This window comes from Xiphophorus hellerii, chromosome 20 (genome assembly GCF_003331165.1).
Source record: "Xiphophorus hellerii strain 12219 chromosome 20, Xiphophorus_hellerii-4.1, whole genome shotgun sequence".
Lineage (NCBI taxonomy): Eukaryota > Metazoa > Chordata > Actinopteri > Cyprinodontiformes > Poeciliidae > Xiphophorus > Xiphophorus hellerii.
In genome coordinates this window covers 15375450-15394616 of record NC_045691.1, presented here as the reverse complement: position 1 = coordinate 15394616, position 19167 = coordinate 15375450, and the positions used below count along the sequence as shown (strand labels likewise).

At 37.8% G+C, this 19167-nt stretch overlaps 1 protein-coding gene across 1 annotated transcript in view; it reads right to left on the bottom strand.

Annotated features, from left to right (window-relative positions):
* LOC116710365 (metabotropic glutamate receptor 2-like) overlaps positions 1–18789 on the bottom strand; it is a 31286-nt gene extending 12497 nt beyond the window's left edge. The window contains 3 exon segments of the mRNA XM_032549387.1: positions 11851–12006; positions 12008–12470; positions 18127–18789. Of these exon segments, the coding sequence (XP_032405278.1) occupies positions 11851–12006; positions 12008–12358 (507 nt within the window). The 5' untranslated portion in view covers positions 12359–12470; positions 18127–18789.
* Between the last annotated feature and the right edge of the window lie 378 nt (positions 18790–19167).

Sequence of the window (19167 nt, the reverse complement as noted above, 5' to 3'; positions counted from 1 at the left end):
CAGGATGAATAACAAATCCTTTTCTGAAACCTCAGTGTGCAATCCATGTTAAACACGAACCTGCTGAAATAATTGTCATGCATGGTTGAAACAGGAAATCTCTGCAATTACTTTCTCACAGAGCATTGTAGAGGCATGACAGAGAGTCAGTAAAAACTTGTCATTCAGCAGCATACCTCAGGAGACACAGTAGCGATTAGTGAGAACCCATGGGCTTCAATATGGCTGCTTCCTCCCTCAAGCATCATTGTATGCCTGGAGGTTTTCCAAACAAGGCTTCCCCACAGATCTAATTGGAAGCGTCTACACTCACACTGAGTGCCATTCAGCTCACTCATTCTGCCATCACATTATAGTCTATTTACAGCAGAATCACTTTTTTTGCGTATGATTAATTTCCTTCGCTTGTTATTTAACAACCTATTCTGGAATGTCAATCAGTTAGACCACTAATTTTAAATTAACAGCGATCTCATATATTTGCCAGGGAGCTCTCCTTAAATGTCACCAGCTTATTAAGTGAACTTTAGCAACTACTGTATATTGAGTCAGACGAATATGAGAAGGATGTGCCATTTTTTTGTCTCTGGAGAGACTCAGTCACATTTTTTAAATCTGATTGCAGTAATAAATTATGCAAAATCAACTTTTTGAGCTGGAGGTCATGCTACAACGTCACTTCCTCATCAAACACATACACTGTGTACCCAAAGCTCCACCCTGGAGCTGCAGTCTCCAGCCGAGTTCCCAACCCACAGAGCACCCCCTCTCCCACTCAGCTCCTTTAAACTAGCAGCAACAGCAGCAATTAGCAAAAACCTGGTGGAACTACACTTATCACTACTTTTAAGTCCAATATTTTATTGTTTTTTTCTTGTTTCTATTTTATTTAAAAATGCATCCTATATTGTTAGACTTTCCTTCATCTTCTTACAGTGGACACCTGGTCCTTTTCATGCTCTTTTTAATCTGTTCACCTGCAGCACAACTGAAAGATTTGTGGGTACCAATGATAAAGACTTGGAAAAAACCTTTAACTAGATCATTTTTTATCACAGGCATTTAAATTATACCTTTACTTAATTGGATAACAAATAATTATTGGTACAATAAACCTTTTAAAGATCATGTAATTGACACATCTTTACATTTGTGGGAAAATTGTGTATCATTCACCGTTTTTAGGAACTCCAAGCAATACAACCTGTTTCTGTGGTTACCAGCCTTTACTCAGCTCCATTTTTATCTTGCCATGAGGCACACGGAGGAACATGGTTGGATGGTAGAAAACAAAACATCTCTAAAGCGCAGTGTTGGAAAAGCAAAGAGTAGAATCTTGGGGTCAAATGGTATCCATAGCAACCATTAAACACTTTCTACATGCCATGAACAAAGGATAAATACATGGAATAGCTCCTTATGCCGGCTGTTTAGTATGATGGAGGGCCTAATTCTCTTCCAAAATCCCTGAGAACTTTGTTAGACTCTAAATAATCATGAACTCATCATGAATACCGTCAGATGTAAAATAAATACCAAGTTCACTACATCAGAAAACTGTAAATGGAGTCTTTTAGTTAGCTAACTCTCCAAAACACATGGTCAACTTAAGACACATGGTCAAATTAACATAGAAATGGTTCAAGAGATACAAACTCAACAGTTTTCCCTGGCCATCTCAGATTACAGAGCTAAAAATGCCTATTTTAAAAACATTGTGCCGTGAGCAGAAGAGAAGAGAGCAAAAAAGAAAAGCCAGGACTCTAGTTAATCTAGGGAGATTGTGCAAAGAGGAATGATCAAAGATACCTTTCTATGCGCCAAACTTGTGGCATGTAATAGGAGAAGACTAAGTGCTGTCCTACTTGCAAAAACGAGTAGCACAAAGCGTTAAAATACATTTTGTAACCTGTGATCTTGTTAAAAAAAAATCTTAAAATTAGTTTTTTTGTCTTCGCTGAATGCATGTACTGAAGTTATAGGTTTGATTTTTCTAAAACGAGTAATGTAAGATTATCTTGATACAAAGGGATGTGTTTTTATATTAGCAAATTTTAAGCATCTTCACCAGTGTGACAGCAAAATTGTCTGTATTTAGTATTTCTGTCAGTTTCTGTACCTGTGACAATGGAACCCTGAGTAAGGTGTTCTGTCAATGTGAAATAAGTATGAAATAATTCTCTTAAGCTTCATGGTTAGTGTGACCAGCTTTCGGACATAAAACCATGCTTTTGTACTTCTTTACACCAGAATTGAAACAAGCAAAACAAATCTCTAAATTAAACAAAAACTTAATTATTTTGTCTAAAAATACCGACATTAACCTTATGAGTGCCTAAGTTTGCAGACCCCAAACGTGACTGAAACAACAAACTGCAAGTAATGCAGATCTGCTCCCAGCTCCGGAAGGGGGAAAATGGAAGAAATATGATGTATTTAGATATGTAAATTACAGCTAAGAATCTGTTTTTTCCCTCTAGCTCTCCGGAATAATCTCCCCGCAGGGATCATATTGACAGATGTAATTTCATCCTTCTAACACCTCTTTAAAAACATTTTTTTTATAAGCAAGCTGTTCCATGCTTCTAAATTGAGTTATATCTGTGCTTCATATATTTATGTTAATTTTTTTCATATTTTATTTCATTGCATGTATGTATTATTAAATACAAATACTTTTTACTTGCTTTTAATCTCCTTGCACTGTTGATACTTTTGAAAGTAATATGTTATTATTATAAATGTTGTTGTGATACAGTAATTACTGTGTAAGAACCTGCGTCAAATCACAACCAGAGATTAAATCTATTTTTAAAATTTAGATTCTCACTAAGATTCATTAATTTAATTCTCCTATCTACTTATTTATCTATATATTGAGAGTTAAACTATGAGTAGTTCTTTGTCAGTCAGGCAGTCATATTTGCATCATACTATACTATTTGCATCATTTGCAAGGTAGTTTTCTCTTGCTGGGTTTTTCTGAAAGGTCTCCCTCAGTATATTCCTGGAGAAGCCTGACAGCACACCTTTCAGGATGTTACTGAAGTGTGTGACAGCAGCCGTCTGTTCAGTCCTCATTCAGTATTTCCCCCCTATTCTCAGTCGCAAAGCAGCAGCCACAATACTTGCTCAGGAGAACCTGATTGCACTACATCGTTTCTTGAAATAATACTCTGGGATTAACGATAATGAAGATGTACCAACAGTAGATGATTGTATGCTTTGCAGAGAGTGTTTTCATTTAGCAAAAAAGACTGCATTTGGAAACCCTTTAAAAAATAATAATTATGACCTAATTAAAACAGAATGTTATATTATTGTAATTATGGCCACAGTCTATAAAGTTGATGTCTTGTTTTGGTTCCATTATTCAGAAGGTTCATTAGTGAGCCTGTATGACTCTCGCTCCGCAGTGTTCCCTTTGTCCAGCCGGAGTCTCTGAGCAATATCAGAGTCCCTGCTTTTATATGCAGGGAGAAGCCGCTAAAATATGGAGACCAATATTGAATACAGAGAGTGTGATTACTGAAGCAATAAGTCAAGATGAAAGCCTGTACAAAGTCCTTTCTCTTTGATTTTGATCACTCAGGAATGACTCTCATCAAGGTTATTTTTAACAATCTTCTGCCACAGTCAGAATTCAACAAAGTGCACACACAATCAATATTCAGTATGTATCCTGTAATTTAGAATTAATGACATATCGTATTTTTTCCTGTCTGTTAAATTTTCAAAAAGTGACTAACGAACATCTTTGCGTACAAAATTAGCTAAAACGATAGAAACGTGATTTTCTTTTGCAAGCTATGTAAAATAAAATATATACCTTACAAAGAGCTTGTTTTTCCCCACTTTCAGCACCAAAGAGCCTTCATCAGACCTATACTACAGTTAAAAATGAGTCCTCACAGCAGAACTGCAAAGGTTACTGATAGTCCATCAATAACAGGAACAAATGAGCCACTGCACTTTGCTTTAGGCCAAAACACATATTTGGGTAACTTCATGGTAAGATCAGGGAAATGGGATCCCAGGTTAGTGTTTCTGCAGAAGCACTATGGAAAACTGAGACACAGATGCAACTTCTGGAAGTCTCTTACTCATATGTCATGTGTCTTTATTTTTCATTTAACGTGGAGAGTCCACCGAATGCCCCTGGGGTCCCTGTCAGTTTGAGCTCTGCTGTAGCAACAATAGATGTCTTCTACTGTAACTGCAGTAGGGTGTGCATGTGAGGCTCACCAGAGACCCAGAAATACATGCGAAACATAAAAAACATATATCAAGTGCACAGTTTTGACTCCTACATACAAAGGGAAAATCTTAATTAACCATGTAAAAAGAAAGCAACATATTTCAACATGATGGTGCATGGTATAGAAGTAGAGCTACTAGATTCACATATCCATTTGAGGTTCGATTCCTGGACCTTTGCTGCTTCCTTCTGTCGCTCTCTCCACATCTCCTGTCTAATATAAACGCCACTATTGCCACAAAAAATAAACATTTTTAACACTGCTAATATAAAAAATGTACTATGTATAAACTGAATAAACCTGATCTTTAAAACTGGCTACATCAGGAATGAAAGTTCTATAAATATAGTAAGCTAACCAACATACATTTATTTATATATTTTAGAATATTTTGTGGCAGGAGGGACTGGTGTGCCTCACAAAAAGGATAAACATTTTGTTCTTCTGTCATGATGCCAACATTGGGAGCAAATTAATCTTCCAAGTAGCCAAGAGCAGGAAGAAATTATTTTGTTAATCCTATCTGACATAACATAGAAGAATCAGCAATGTTTTTCCATACAGTGTATGTAAATATCTGGTATCAAGTGTACATTTGCTATAACCTTGCTGTTCTTTGACTTCCACTGCTTGGGAGTGATTTTAAGGATGTGCTTTGAAAACTGCCAATCGTCAAATAGCTGACACTTGGCTGCCGGAGTGGTTTCCTTGGTAACAATCTTTTTATTATACACCTCACATGATGGTGTCATCTTATCGCCATTCTTTGCTGTCATTATTACCCTGAAATGCTCCAGATTTTACATCGTATTGCACCAAGTTACAAAAGTCCTGACTAGTTTTATCTAGCTGGTCTTTAATTGCCAGATTCTTAAGAGTCCCTTTTTGTACAAAGAGACAAAGACAATTTTTTTTTTATTATTGGAATTAAGTATGGAGGTGTATAATCAGCTTGAATAAGACATAAAATATGTTTTACACAGTGAATCATGCATTAAATATGTATTTTAGTTGCTACGGCACATAATTTTAAAGAAATATTTATAATATTCAAAAAATAATATCATTCAAAGACACCTTGCTTAACGTTAATAACAAAGCAGCAAAAAAACATAAAATCTTGAAAATGTTTTTAAAATGGGGAACTTTACTAGCAGAGTTGAGAATATGGACTTGGACCATATAGTTGGTGCGTTCATGTCTGTGGGTCACAGCTGTCTGATGAGAGCCTGATATTAGTGTCTGTATTACTGGCAATGCACTGGGAGAGAGGAGCCTATGCCAACTGGCTTGCAGAGACTATTTCAGGAACAAGAAATTCTTCACAATAAACCTACGTCTATTATTTCCTCCCACCAGCAAAACAAAACTCATAACAAAAGCAACCTTTCAAGTGGTTCTCAAGACTATATGGATACAGTTTAGTATTGCCAGCTTAAAGCTTTAAAATGCTACTTCTTGCCCATAGCGTTGTTCAAAGAAACTATATATTAATTCAGCAATAAAATGTAGAACTCTTTCCACATATGTAGTGCATTCTAAATAACAGCTCCAGGCTGTGAATGTAGACTGACCTGTGATATTGAGAACAACAGCTCTAAGACAGATAAAATGAACTGAAGTGCATCCCGACGCAGATAAGCTTGCAGTATAATATGATAATAATCGTGACTCCAAACAACCTTGCAGTCATTACAGAGCTTTCCCTGATGCTGAATGACATTCGGATGCGATAATTAGAGAGCAGCGATGTGCTCTCCGAATGCGGCTACATAACAGTTTCAAGGAGAGCATCACATGGTAAACAAGAGCTTTTTGAAGTCAACACCAAAGCAAGATTTTTCTTCCATCTGTAAAACTCTGAGGAGGCAGAAACTCAATAAAGACAGACTCTCTCCTCCCCCACCGCATCACACTCCAGAGGAGCTAATAAAGCACAGCAAACCAAAAATATTAAACTTCAAATACACGGCAGGACAGATGTTATAACCTCAAATTATTGAGAAGTTTCTCAGCAGGCTTAACAGAGGTATGAAAGGGTTTGTCTAATTTTCTTGCAGGATTTTTCCGGTGTTTTGCTCTTTCCACTTGGGCTGCTATGATTCACATAGACTAAGTTTAACTACCATGCCTGGTGAAGGTTTTGGTATGCCTTGAAACGTCTACATGGTTCCACATTACAAGCACACTCTGTATGTATTTTATCAGGATTTTATATGATAAAGCAACGCAAAGTGGTGCGTTAGTAGAAGTAAAACAAAATGTGGTTTTCACATTTTTCATTACGAAAGAATATCTGCAGATCTCTGCAGCTTCTTGCCATTCTTGTCTGTTTTTTGATTAATGCTCTCTTTTCCTGGGCTGTTAGTTTCAGTAGACAGTCACATCTTGGCAGGTTTGCAGTTGTGTTATAGTGCTTTAATTTTTGAATGATGGATTGAATAGTGCTCTGTGAGATTGTTTGATATTGTTTTTATAATCTATCCTACCCTGTGTATTCCTGACCTCTGAATCTTCACAGAGATTTAATTAAATGTATGTCTCTAGAGTATTTTCTTTTTATTTAGTAGCATCACAGTAAAGTGGGTTGAATAAAGATGTAACACTTTACACATCTTTATTTGTAAAAAAAAAAAAAAAAAAATGTTTGTTTTAGAAATATTCCCAACTTTGTGTTAGTCTATTCCATACAATCTGAGTAAAAGACATTTAAGGTTGGTGCATATAAAGTTCAAGGGGTGTATAATTGCAAAACACTGCATACAATTAGAAAGATTTGTTGTTTTTCAGGGATTAATGCCACAAGATGTGTTATTTTTCATTTGTAAGTTCATTGTGAGTAAAGTGAGTTTATGTCCAGGAAAAACTGACCTATGACTCTGAGCCATTTTGCTCTGATTGTTGTGTAGTTTCTGAGGCAAAGAAACCACATGCGGATTTCAAGGCTCATCTCTCATATTCATTTTTATCAGTCCTGGAAGCATGTTAGAATGTAGCTGAAAATTATTTCATTGTTCTTCCTCACATTATTTTTCTGGTTTAAATTCATAGCTGTAAAAGTGTGTGGGCTGCTAAGGAGTCTGAGTCATCACACTCGGTTGGTTTATATAGCTAACATCCCTGATGGCAATTAAAACTACTTCGAAGAACTTGAATAGGGAGAAGAAATAACAAGGATGGCAAAATGCATTAGGATGAGTAAGAGGGCCATGAAAGTTTCCAAAAAAAATTGCTGGGCTAATTATGAGCTGATCCCTTTGTGGGTAATGAGAAGCTTGTCTCCCACCATTGCTGCCATGGCTCATCTTTGGCCCTGTCACAGGCAGGTGGACACATCCCTGCCAGCCAACAGAGGAGCAACCCCACAGATGGGAAAAGCTGCTCTTCTCAAAGTTCCCCAGGATGGCCCCTGGCACTCGTCCTCCTCACTTTTATAATGCCCTTCATCTTCACAAAGTGCTTCATTGGGACAAACAGAGACTGTGTAAAGCAGTGACCTCTAAAGAAAAAAAAAACAAAAAACAACTATGGGTTTCAAGCCGTTCTCTCACAGCTCTGTCCATTTTAATGCCAGGAAGGGAAAGCCAAACAAAAGGTCTCTTCAAATAGAGGCAGAAGAGGTATGTATTCAAATACAAGAGAAAAAGGGAAAACTCACAAAAGCTGAGAGTTTCCTTTGGAGTCTCTGCTTGTTGAAAAGCCATTCACACAGAGATATGCAAAAAAGAAATAAAAAAACATGCTGGTCTTTTTCTAAAACATCGTTTAAAAACATTACAGTCGTGAGAGATCCATAGAGGTGTGAGAGAAAGTCCTGTTTGTAATAATGGAGGCTTTAAATAAGCCTAATATGCTGGTGGGTATCCTCTATTCAGCCTGTCAGAGTCTCAATTCAGCTTTAACCTGCTGAGATCAGGCTTTTAAATACGCAGACTCTTACAAGAACTTAACCAACAATGAATCACACTGTGGCTGCAGCAAACAACCCAGACAGGAAGCAGCATCTTCCTCTTTCCTTTCTGGGTGCCAATTAGCCGTGGGACAGTATGAGATTCTCACAGTATGGTAACTTTACATAAAAAACACCACTATACCACGCTATTGACACAAAAACATAAAACAAAATGCATGTACTAAATAAATCTGGTGACACATTATACTCCAATATATATATATATATATATATATATATATATATATATATATATATATATATATATATATATATATATATATATATATATATATATATATATTAATATATATGCTAAGGATGCTATATATGCTATATATATATATATATTTATTTATTTATTTATTTTTTGTTAGATTTTGCTCTCAACTCCCAGTTGGGTCATGTAGGTACTGGTCTGAAGTAGTTTGATGCAACAGGAGGGTGTGTGAGAGGAACGGACCTTATTCCAATAGCGGTCAAACATGCACATATTCATACACCGATAAGCACATCAGCAGGCAATGTGTGGTTAAGTGGCTTTGCCGAATCCACACTGACATCCGGCAGGAGAGGAAGCTGGTACTGAACCACAACTTTCTGATTGCAAGACAACTACTCCCAATGAGCTGCGGCTTTCCAAAAGACAATAAAACAGAGAGGATAGCAGGCAACTGTCTTTACATTTACGAAACAGTGAGAAATAACATTTCATCCGTCATTCCACTGTCTAGTCCTGCTTATTCTTACAGGTCATAGAGATGCCCAGTGATCGATCGCTGGTCATTGGGCGAGAGGCGAGGCACACCCTTCACAGGTCCTCAGCTGATCTGGGCAACCAATAGACCGGATGAACAACGAATAGTACTTTTTAAACTATTCCCAACTGCTAACAGGTCCAGGCCAAGGGGCAATAAAATAAAATTAAAAATCAAATATTAGTCCAGATGTGAACCAGTCAAAATGTAGAAGGATATGTGTTGTGTAACAGATTTAATAATCAACAGTCTCAGCCTGTTTTAAGCATTAAAGTAACCCACCCGTATTAACCATAAGCAGCTGAATACTCATGACCTCTCTCATTAGATTAATAATAGATGTGCTGGAATGGAGACCAGGAACATATTTTTAAAGTTAACTGGAGTGCAGCAGCTCCCTGCGTAGACACACACACACAAACACAAGCATGAGATGAGGATTATATGATAGTCACATGAGCTATAGAAGGTTTACTTCATTAGCTCTGCAGAAACCAGCAGGGATGCTGCTGGAAGTGCGTACTAGCTGAGCCAAGCACCGCTGTGAGTGTATGTAGTCTGTAAGCAAGAGATGGGTGTTTTACCCAATATTCTGAGGACTGTTTGATGTCTTTGTGTTATTTTCACAATAATCATTTAATGGTCACTTATCTGAGCTCATATTCATAACTTGGTATAATTATTAATTTTGCACTTTCCTTGATATGCATTTAACAGACAAATAAAAAAACTGAGATAATCATATATTCATCACTGTTTAATTACAGGCCCTGAAAGTTAGTTTATAAATAAGCTTCTAAATCTGAAGAATAAAAAAAAACTAATTTAGCAATACAGAAACTTGATTTGAAAACAACTACAATGATATGTTTAATGAAAAATAAGCTGAGGGAGTCAACATTGGGTATATTTGAAATTTCTATGTTGAGACAGCTAACCCTTTACACTCCTTTCAACCTACAGGCTTTAAAATCATCAGTTAATCTGACACGTAGAAACTGGAAGCCTAGACTCTTTTAATTTATCTAGAAACAGCCAACAGAAACCTTTCAGCTGTGAGGAAATAACAGTAACCACTGCGAGGCTAGCCTGTGCAACCCAACTGCTTTTTGTATGATAAAGAAATGCTCTGATCTGGAGTTAAAAGAAAGTGTAACCATATCAGTCCTATTCACTATAACTAACACCTTGTGCACTGTAGTAGTTATTGTACCTAAGGGAAGTGAAAAAATCATTAATTATGTTCAGACACTTACCCTCTGGCTACTTTTAATATATGTGTGTGGGAAAGGTCAGGATGCAATTCAGAAATGAAATCACTGCCACAGTAATTTTGTGAATGTTGATGCTTCAAGCACTGGTGGCAGATTGACACAAAAAGAATAAATTTACTGAAACTCTTTAGACTCAGAGAAAAGTTAGTAAAAAAAAATGTAAGTATCTAAATTTGAGGGACTGTGAAGATGTGAAACTATATATTAACAACAAGAAGGATTTAATGAACAAGGTGTGTGATATTAGAGACTAAAAGTTTTAGATTGGAAAATTTGTTTCAAAGAGACTGACATTCCAGACTGACATTTCTGCTGAATTTAATTATACAAACTCCAAAACAAGAGTGTAACAACTTTTAAGTATCTGTTTACCGGGACATGATTTGCACTGAGAATAATTAGAGCAGAATGTAGCACATCATCATATTGAAGGTATTCACATGCAAATTAGAGAAAGTGTTGAGAAAATTCAGCTCTTACCCAAAGGGGCTCAAATCTAACTTGACCAATTACAATAGACAACAAATAAAGGAGTATTTTTAATTATACTGCTGAGAATATTTTGCGATCAATTACTGTCTAACTGTCTGGGAGCAGGGGTACCAATCAACAATCATTTTTTCTTTGTTGGTATTTGACAGACTTTCTCTACTGGTGTATTTACCGGTAGTTATTATTTGTAGGTCTGTTTGGCTATAGGAAGAATAAAGATTAGAATGAAAACATGTTATTCACTCAAGCAATGTTAAATATTTAACCTTAATTTTGAAAACTCTCTGATTTAATGGGGAGTCAAATAAATGAACCTACTTACATTTTTGACAAGTCTTGCATGTCTTATTTAGCCAATTCTGAGCAGTAATGGCTTGTCCCTGTACATGTGTCTTACATCAGCAGACTCTTGTTTTACATATAGCATAAGCTTCAAACAATGAGGCATCCAAACAACATTTAATTTTACTTTTGATGGACATTTACTGAAGCTTCATATCTAGTTTAACTTTTAGTTTTGTTTAAAAGCATTCCTGCTGCAGAGCTCATCGGCACATTTTTCTCTAAACTGTTTCAATAATCTAGTGTCTTTATAAAAAGTGTGTTTTTTATCTTGCTCTTTTTTCATAAGCTGTATTTCCAAATACCTGTTACCTGTTTCCAAATATCCAAAACTTAAATCAAAGGATCACCTTATTATGCTCATATACAAGTTATATGATTGACCTGAAAACTGACTATCAGTCTGAATAATTTACTGAAAAGCCTAAATGGCCAATGAACAGCTGCTGGGTTTTGTAACTGGATACATATATTGTTCAAAAAAGATAAATTTAGCTTCAATTGCTATTTTCTGGTGATTTTTCTTGTTTTAAATAAAAATAATATTAAAAAGATTTTACATGAGACTGTTCACATATAGTTTAGGTCAGCATCTAGAGCACCTGAAGGTTAGAAATAATAAAATGTTATTTGTTTGCATTTCAACAAATATTCAAAAGCCTTTCGGGGTTTTCTTATAATTTAACTGTTGGTCTGTGATACCTGCTACAATTTTCCTTTCTTTTTCTGTACATTTACTTGCAAATGTGAAGTAAATCAATTTCTCCACCTACTTGAATTGAAACGTCACTGTAGGATCCTCCAATAACTCCAGAAATAGCCAGTGGAACGTTATTGCCGATGGGTCTGGAGCCATCAGGGCAGATGAAGCCATTATCATCCACGTCATCGAGAGACGACCTGACAAAATCCAAGGATTGCTCCAAACCAGTAGGTGTCTTTAGAGCAGGTGTCCAGGATGTGGGTGCCCAGCCGGAGCCCGGGAAGGATGCGATCATTGGAGTTAATCTCATCGAGGGCAAAAAGCATGGCTTCCAGTCTCTGGATGCCCCGCTCCTCGTTGATTTTCCCACAGTCCTCTGTCCCTTCACCTTTCTCATGCACAGGGAACAAGCCTCCAATCACAAGGTCCCCGTCTATGAGGAGCTCACGTTTAGCTGAATGCGATAGTCTGATGATTGGCAGGGCCCCGGGTATCAGAACCTCCAGCAGGAACATGTGAAAGGGCCAATGAAGGGCAAAACTAACCTTCCAGTTGGTGCAGAGCACTGCATGCAGCATGGTAGGATCAGGTTGAAGGGTTGAGCTGGTCAAAGAAGAGATTGGCGAATGTTCACGAGGACTGAAGGCAGACTACTGTTAAATCTTCCGAGCACAGCATTTCTGGTGTTTTCTGAAAGTATGAGGGAGAAGCAATCACAAACAATGAATAGATTAGCTTTTTCATATGAACAGAAAAACCTTGATGAAGACGTTTTGAAGCACATAATTTAATAGTACATGAGAACCAGCTGGAGATCAGCCCGTGTAAGACTATGCAGTTGATGCTGATCCTCACATTCTACTCCCTCACCATCTTTAAACACTGATGTTTACTGTTGATCACTGCCAATTCTTTTCTAACCACTCGATCTCGGTACCTGAGATGGTCCTCACACATAAACATTGATCACAAGAAGCCCCAGGAGAGACTCTGGGAATTGATAAGGATTTAGCGATCCATTATCGATATGACTAATCAATTTGATTCCTTTTCAATTCTCTTATCGATTCTCAATAAGTTAGGAAATGAACTCAATTTATTTTTTAATTCATTTAAAAATGTGCCATGGTGTATTTAATTGAACCAAAATTAAAGTTAGCTTAAAAAATAAGAATCTCTCTGTCAAATGAACATTTTATCATAAAATGCTGTTTGCACATCAACAGTTTGTGTGCAGATAAATTTGTATGTTTGTCTTTTCAGGAAGGATCTTTCAAGACTTAAACTGTCTCTAGCTGTGGAAAACACTCTCTCAGATGTTATTTATTTTCACCGAGTCATTTTACTCTTCCCTGCCTCGATGAAAAGATGTAGCTAAAAGCGTGCGAGAGCTTACCTCTGAACCAGCATCATTCCGGCTGTCCAAAAATTACGTTCAATAAATTACAATATTTATAAAAAGTTAATCTATTTTACTAATTCAGTTCACAAATTAACATTATGTAAACAAGCCTCGTCGAGACCCATATTCTAATTCATTGAATATCACTGTAAATGTTAAGGTGATGGAGATTGTTCATACAATATGCTAAATAGGGACGTCCCGATCCGATCATGTGATCGAAAATCAGGTCCGATCACGTGGCTTCAGACTCGCTCGGAATCGGGTGATACATCCCGATCAATGACCAATATATGTATATTTATTCTAAACGCAAATTGGAATAATAACAGTTAGTATCTACCGTTATGTGGCGGTACAGAGTCAGACTGTCTCAAAACAACACATGCGCGACACTTTGCAGCAGTGACGAACGTCAAGCGAAGCAGAATACGACATCAGCTTGAAAGGGGCTACTGTTGCTAATCTAGCGACACTGTCCCTTTATTTAGCAACTTTCCAGACCCCGAATTTGTTGTTTTTTAAAGCGACTAGCGACTAATCTAGCCGCCTTCTCAGATTTATTGGAGACTTTGTCGACAAAAAGGGGAAAGCACCGATAACTGCCATCAGTACCTCAGAAGTACTGGCACAAAGTCAGTCTCCTCGTGAGGGAGCCTGCAGTATAGCAGAGGGGAGACCCGCTCCATCTCATTTTAATCAAAGCATGCTTCCGGTGATCCCGCTCTGGATTACATTGAATATAATGGAAAGATAGTTTGTCGCACCAAAATAAATCCCTGCATTTGATTCACACAACCTCAGTCACTGATTCATTTCCTTCACTGTATGTAATTCTAATAGCTGTATTTTGGTTAAATATGATATTATGCAAAAATGAGTTCAGTGTAGGTTCAGATAAAGTATTTACATTATTATGTTTAAATTATTTTATAACGTTTATTTGTAGTTCTGAATGTTTCAAGTATTTTAATCACTTTTGCCTCGCCAGTGTTGATATTAATTTCTATACTGCTCATATCACACATGCTCAATGCAAATTAGGCCACCATCTAGAAACGTCTTCCTTTTTTAAATGTACTTTTTGAAGTATCTGATCAGGACGCCGTATCGGCTGATATTTAAAATCAAATGACAGGCAGAAAAACCTTATCGGGACATCAATAGTTGTGCGATTCAAAAATCTGGTCTTTATGGCAAAGTGGAAAGAAGGAGAGGAAATGCTTAACGAAACCTATAACAAAGCTTGCTTAAAGTTTGTCACGAGACATAAAAACCTGTTTGTGGAAGCATCATGCTGTCAGGAGCCTTTTCTTCAGCAGATGTGTCAGTAATTGCACTGAGCTAAATACAGTACAATTATAGAAGAAAATCTGGAATGGTTTAGATGTAATCAAATTCATGTCTCAAAATGGCTAAAGTCCAGACCTAAACATAACCACGACTCTGTGGCAGGATTTGAAAATTGTTCTTCACAGACACTCTCCATCCAATCTTACTGAACTCCTTTGAAAAGAAGATGCATTCAAGTCTCTAGTTGTGCAAAGCTGGTACCGAGATATCCAGAGACTTTCAGCTGTGATTGCAGCACAAAGTGATTTGAAAAAGTATGGATTGATGCTGAATATGCCACACTTTAGTTGGAAAAACTGACCACCATGCAACATTTTTCATCATTTTTGTCTCTTTCTTTCAATTATATACAGTGGTATGTTGGTGTACCACTTTATTATTTTTTGAAAGTCTCGTAGTTCAGCATTTCAGCCACACTTTTCTTCAGAGTTACAGCACTCTTTAATGAGGCACACCAAAGCTTGCAGGCCAACCCTTTATATATAAACTTTCTCTTTTAGTGGTTGCTATCTAATTTATTGGTTTCTGTCTGAAATAAAGTACCTTATTTAGCTTGAGATCAAAATTTGATGAGGAGACTAAGGCCAGAAGTTGTTTTTGTTGACAGACTGAAATCCTTTTAATCTTTTGAGTTTACTTTGCAAAGTGAAACTGAAACCGGTGTTTATTTTTTAGCACACTGAGAAAAAATGAGATCCTCTTAGAGTGACCATATCAAACATTTATAGATAGTTAAGGCTCTACACAGTATATTTTTCCAAGCTTTACTACTGAGATAACACATAGACGGCGGTTCACCTCAACGGCTGTGGTTGCCATAGAAACATGATGGGTAAAAAAATAAGGGTGGGACTGCAGGGGGAAGGTGGGCAGTGAGACATGTATGCTAATCCAGCTCCCCATCATGTTGTGTGGCTTGTAGTTTTGGACTGAAGAAAGGAGCGGATGTGATGTCTGGGTCAGGGAGAAGTGCAGGATCAAATACACAAACCAATTTGATGCAAACATTGTAATTGAAATTTTTGAGGTATTTGAGTCAACATATTGATCAAAGCAGATGTCAGCTGTAATGCTTTCAAAATTAACTCCTTTCTGTCCAGCCCTGGCACAGAAAGGAGTTTTGTCATCATGCCATTGTCCTCTCCCTTTGAGCAGAAAAAGAAAATAAGATGGGTATCCAATCTAAAGCTTTGTCACTCTCTTTATAATGAATGCAAATGTTTTGCTACTGCTTCCTGATTAGTAAGTCTGTAGCTGAAATGATCAGCTCTGTTCTTGTGACTTTATTTAACCTGAATGTGCCCCGTTTCCTGCGGTCACAGATGCAGAAAACCGTCACAGTTGGTGGGAGGTGAGATGCAGAGGCAGGCTACAAAAACACCCGTTTCTGCAGCTAAACACAGATAAGCCCATATGGTCTTATACGTAAATTAGAACGCTTACACTCTGAACGATGTCTTGTGACAGCTTAGAAGATGTGCAACTATCAAACAACAAAGGAAATGTGGAAAAGGAGAGGGGGAAAAGTGTAATGAAAACCGGAATATCTTCCCAGATAAATATTACATCAGGGTTGTGGGTGGGAAACCTTACAACGCTCTGGTAGGTTTCACAACTCCTCTGCCCCTCAAAGAGGATTACACTAGAAAATGTACGGGGCTTGTGATGTCAAGTAGTCTTGGATCTGCTGCTGCTTTGTGCTCTGAACAAGCAAGAACAGGTGGATGGCATTTCCGTGCCATATTATTAGAAGTCGAGGTGAGAAAATAACTTGAGCAGTTCAATGTTAGAAGTCTAATTGCTCCTCTATGTTTTCTGCTGAAGCAGATGGCTGGAAAGACTGGGTCACAGTGTGAATTAATGGTCCAATAAGGAGCAGCCAATTAGGCTGACCTATGCCAACCAGGCCAAGGTTGGACATCCAGGAAAACTTCTTAAACTGCAAATAAATACTAGAGCACTTTATTTACAGCCATCAAACACACAGTTGTCTCTAATTACTTGAGACGCAGACTAAATGAGAGGCGTGTCAATAGCTCACTTACGCCAGCAATAAACCAAATCTCTGCCTCCGACACCAGAGCAGTGTCTCAATAACATCATTAAAAACTATCTTGAAACGGCTGTCACACACTCACACCCAGCAGCCAATGGAGTCACTGCGCTCTCCAGCTGTCTGCGCTCAATATTCCCTCTGAAAGGAGAGTTCAAAAAGAAAAATAGAAAAAAGGCAGCAAAGCTTTTTCTCAGCTTTGAACCATCAGCTAATGCATCTCTGCTGCAGCCCTGGCACAGAGAGGAGTTTCTTCATGAAGCCATTGTCCTCTCTCTTTGAGCAGAAACAGCTAATGTGTGAGATTTGACTCAGAGAAGGGAGTCAGAGATGATAGGTGACTGGGATGTGCAGCATATTAATAGCATGAAATGCAATGTTTGGGAAAAGTAGATGATAGCAGACGATGAATGTGAGAACACAATTTGTTTTCGTCAGTCTGTCTCTTTAATTGAAAGAATGCAAATAACTCATACTGTCATCTTAATTGATCTGCTGTAAATGTCAAATTATCTGAGAGTGCTTTACGTCTGTTTCCACTTTTATTAAACGCTTCAGCGTAAATGACGTGACATTTAATTCAGAGCCTACTTCACTGCACATTCATCCTTCAGACTCATGTTTGAAGCTATAATAACAGTAAAAACCCAAATACACTAAAACAGATGGGGGGGGATAAAAGCATATCCTTTTTACATATCTTAAAATGTAAAATAAGCAATATATGCTTATTTACGAGTAAAACAAACCCTCATTAAAAAAGGGGTGGGGGGTAATGAAAAAACTGCATCTTTCATCACTCCATTTGCATGATTTCCATCATTATATAATCTCCAGCAGGGACTCAGTTTATCCCTCCACCTGGACTTGTCAGCTGCAGGAATTAGGATGCAACTGTGGTTGACCAGGAGCCAGATGATTGCATTTGAACATGAATCAGATGCATAATTTGATCCAAACCCACACTGGGGGGGGAATCTGGGCTGTCAGCCCGTTTAACTCCCAGAAACCACATTTCATTGAGTAAAGAAAATAATAATAATCCCACCTGGATGTTTAATGGGGGGAAATTAGATTAACACAGACAGACAGACTGAGAGACAACAGGTTGACTTGTTTATTTTATGAACATATCACCTGCGCAGATATTTGAAAAAGAAAAAAACATTCTTGAATTTGTCTTCTTCTCTATTAAAATGCTTCAATGAGTAAAGAATATTATAACGAGAATCATAATAGAGAGAAAAGATTGCCTTCACTACTAAGGACACAATTGTCTGACTGTTTTTTCCCCCTCTCTTATTTGCATGCTCAGCCAAACAGAGTGATATATTACAACCTAATGTTTATAACTGTTGCTTTACTGTATCTGCTGTGACATTTTTGGATAAAGTAAAATATTTGTAAAGTTCTGATATCTAATAAGTAATTGTGACGGATTTCCCTTGAAAACTCCGTAACAAGAAGATCAAAAGAACAAACAACTCGTCTAAAACCCGAACCACAATGTAAGTCCAGAGTATTTCATAGTTTCTTACCCTTTTTGAGGAAGTATATCTCTGGATGTGTCCTCTGCACCAGCCGGGCATCGGTGGTCTACACAAAACGCGCGTCGAGCTTCGTGAGAAAGAGCCGAGTCCAGATGTTGCTCACTCTGAGCATGTTTGTCAGCCAGCTGCAAAGGATCTGTCCTTGGTGCTGAAGTGCTGTTCTCACTGGTGAACTCCTCCTGACGATCCTAGAACTTCTGCCTCTCCAGCCGATCAATCGACCCTCACTCAGAGTAGAAAAGAAGAAGAAAAGGAGAAGAAGAAGGAGGAGGAGGAAAAAAGCACCGCTCAAGACGCCTCCAAAACAAACGGGATCCCACCTGTCCGACCGCAGAGGGACTCTAAATGAAACAGCAACGAGGTTTGACTTGGGAAGTTAAGGAGCTGCTGAGAAATGCTGCTGGAGATCAATTGGATGCAACCTTTCTCTGTGCCTCCACAGAAATAATGACGCGCCGATCTCTCCTGGCCACCCCAATTGTTTCTAAATTCGAGAATAATGAGCCCTGCTTTCCAGTGGGGGACGCTGAGAAGACAAGGACAATAAAAACACCTTAAAATCAAGCTCCTATCTTCTCGTGTGTCTTTTCACATACTTTAACCATCCCTTTCTCCAACCGAAATATGTCAAGTTATGTGAAAAACGTGAGTAAACATATTACACGAGATCTTTCCTGGGTTCAGCTAATTTTAGAAAAGGGAATCTGTTTTTCTTTCTCTCCTTTTTCTCAACTGCTCCGCGAAGGCTGGCCAGGTCCTCGTTCACCTCCATCTCATTAAAACTGAATCGCTCTTGAGGTGAGTGGCGAAGCACTTCATAAACTTGAGAGGCACTGCGCATAGTTTGTTTTTCACTGCGAAAAGAAGAGGACAATACGCCCCGTGGCACACATGCTTACCGGGGAGGAAATGCTCAGCTGTCCTTGTTCTGCGTTGTCTTTTTAATTCACTTTAATTCAGTTCATTTATACAGCGCCAATTTACAACAAATGGCTCCAAGGTACTTTTACAAAAGTGCCTCTTTTCTAC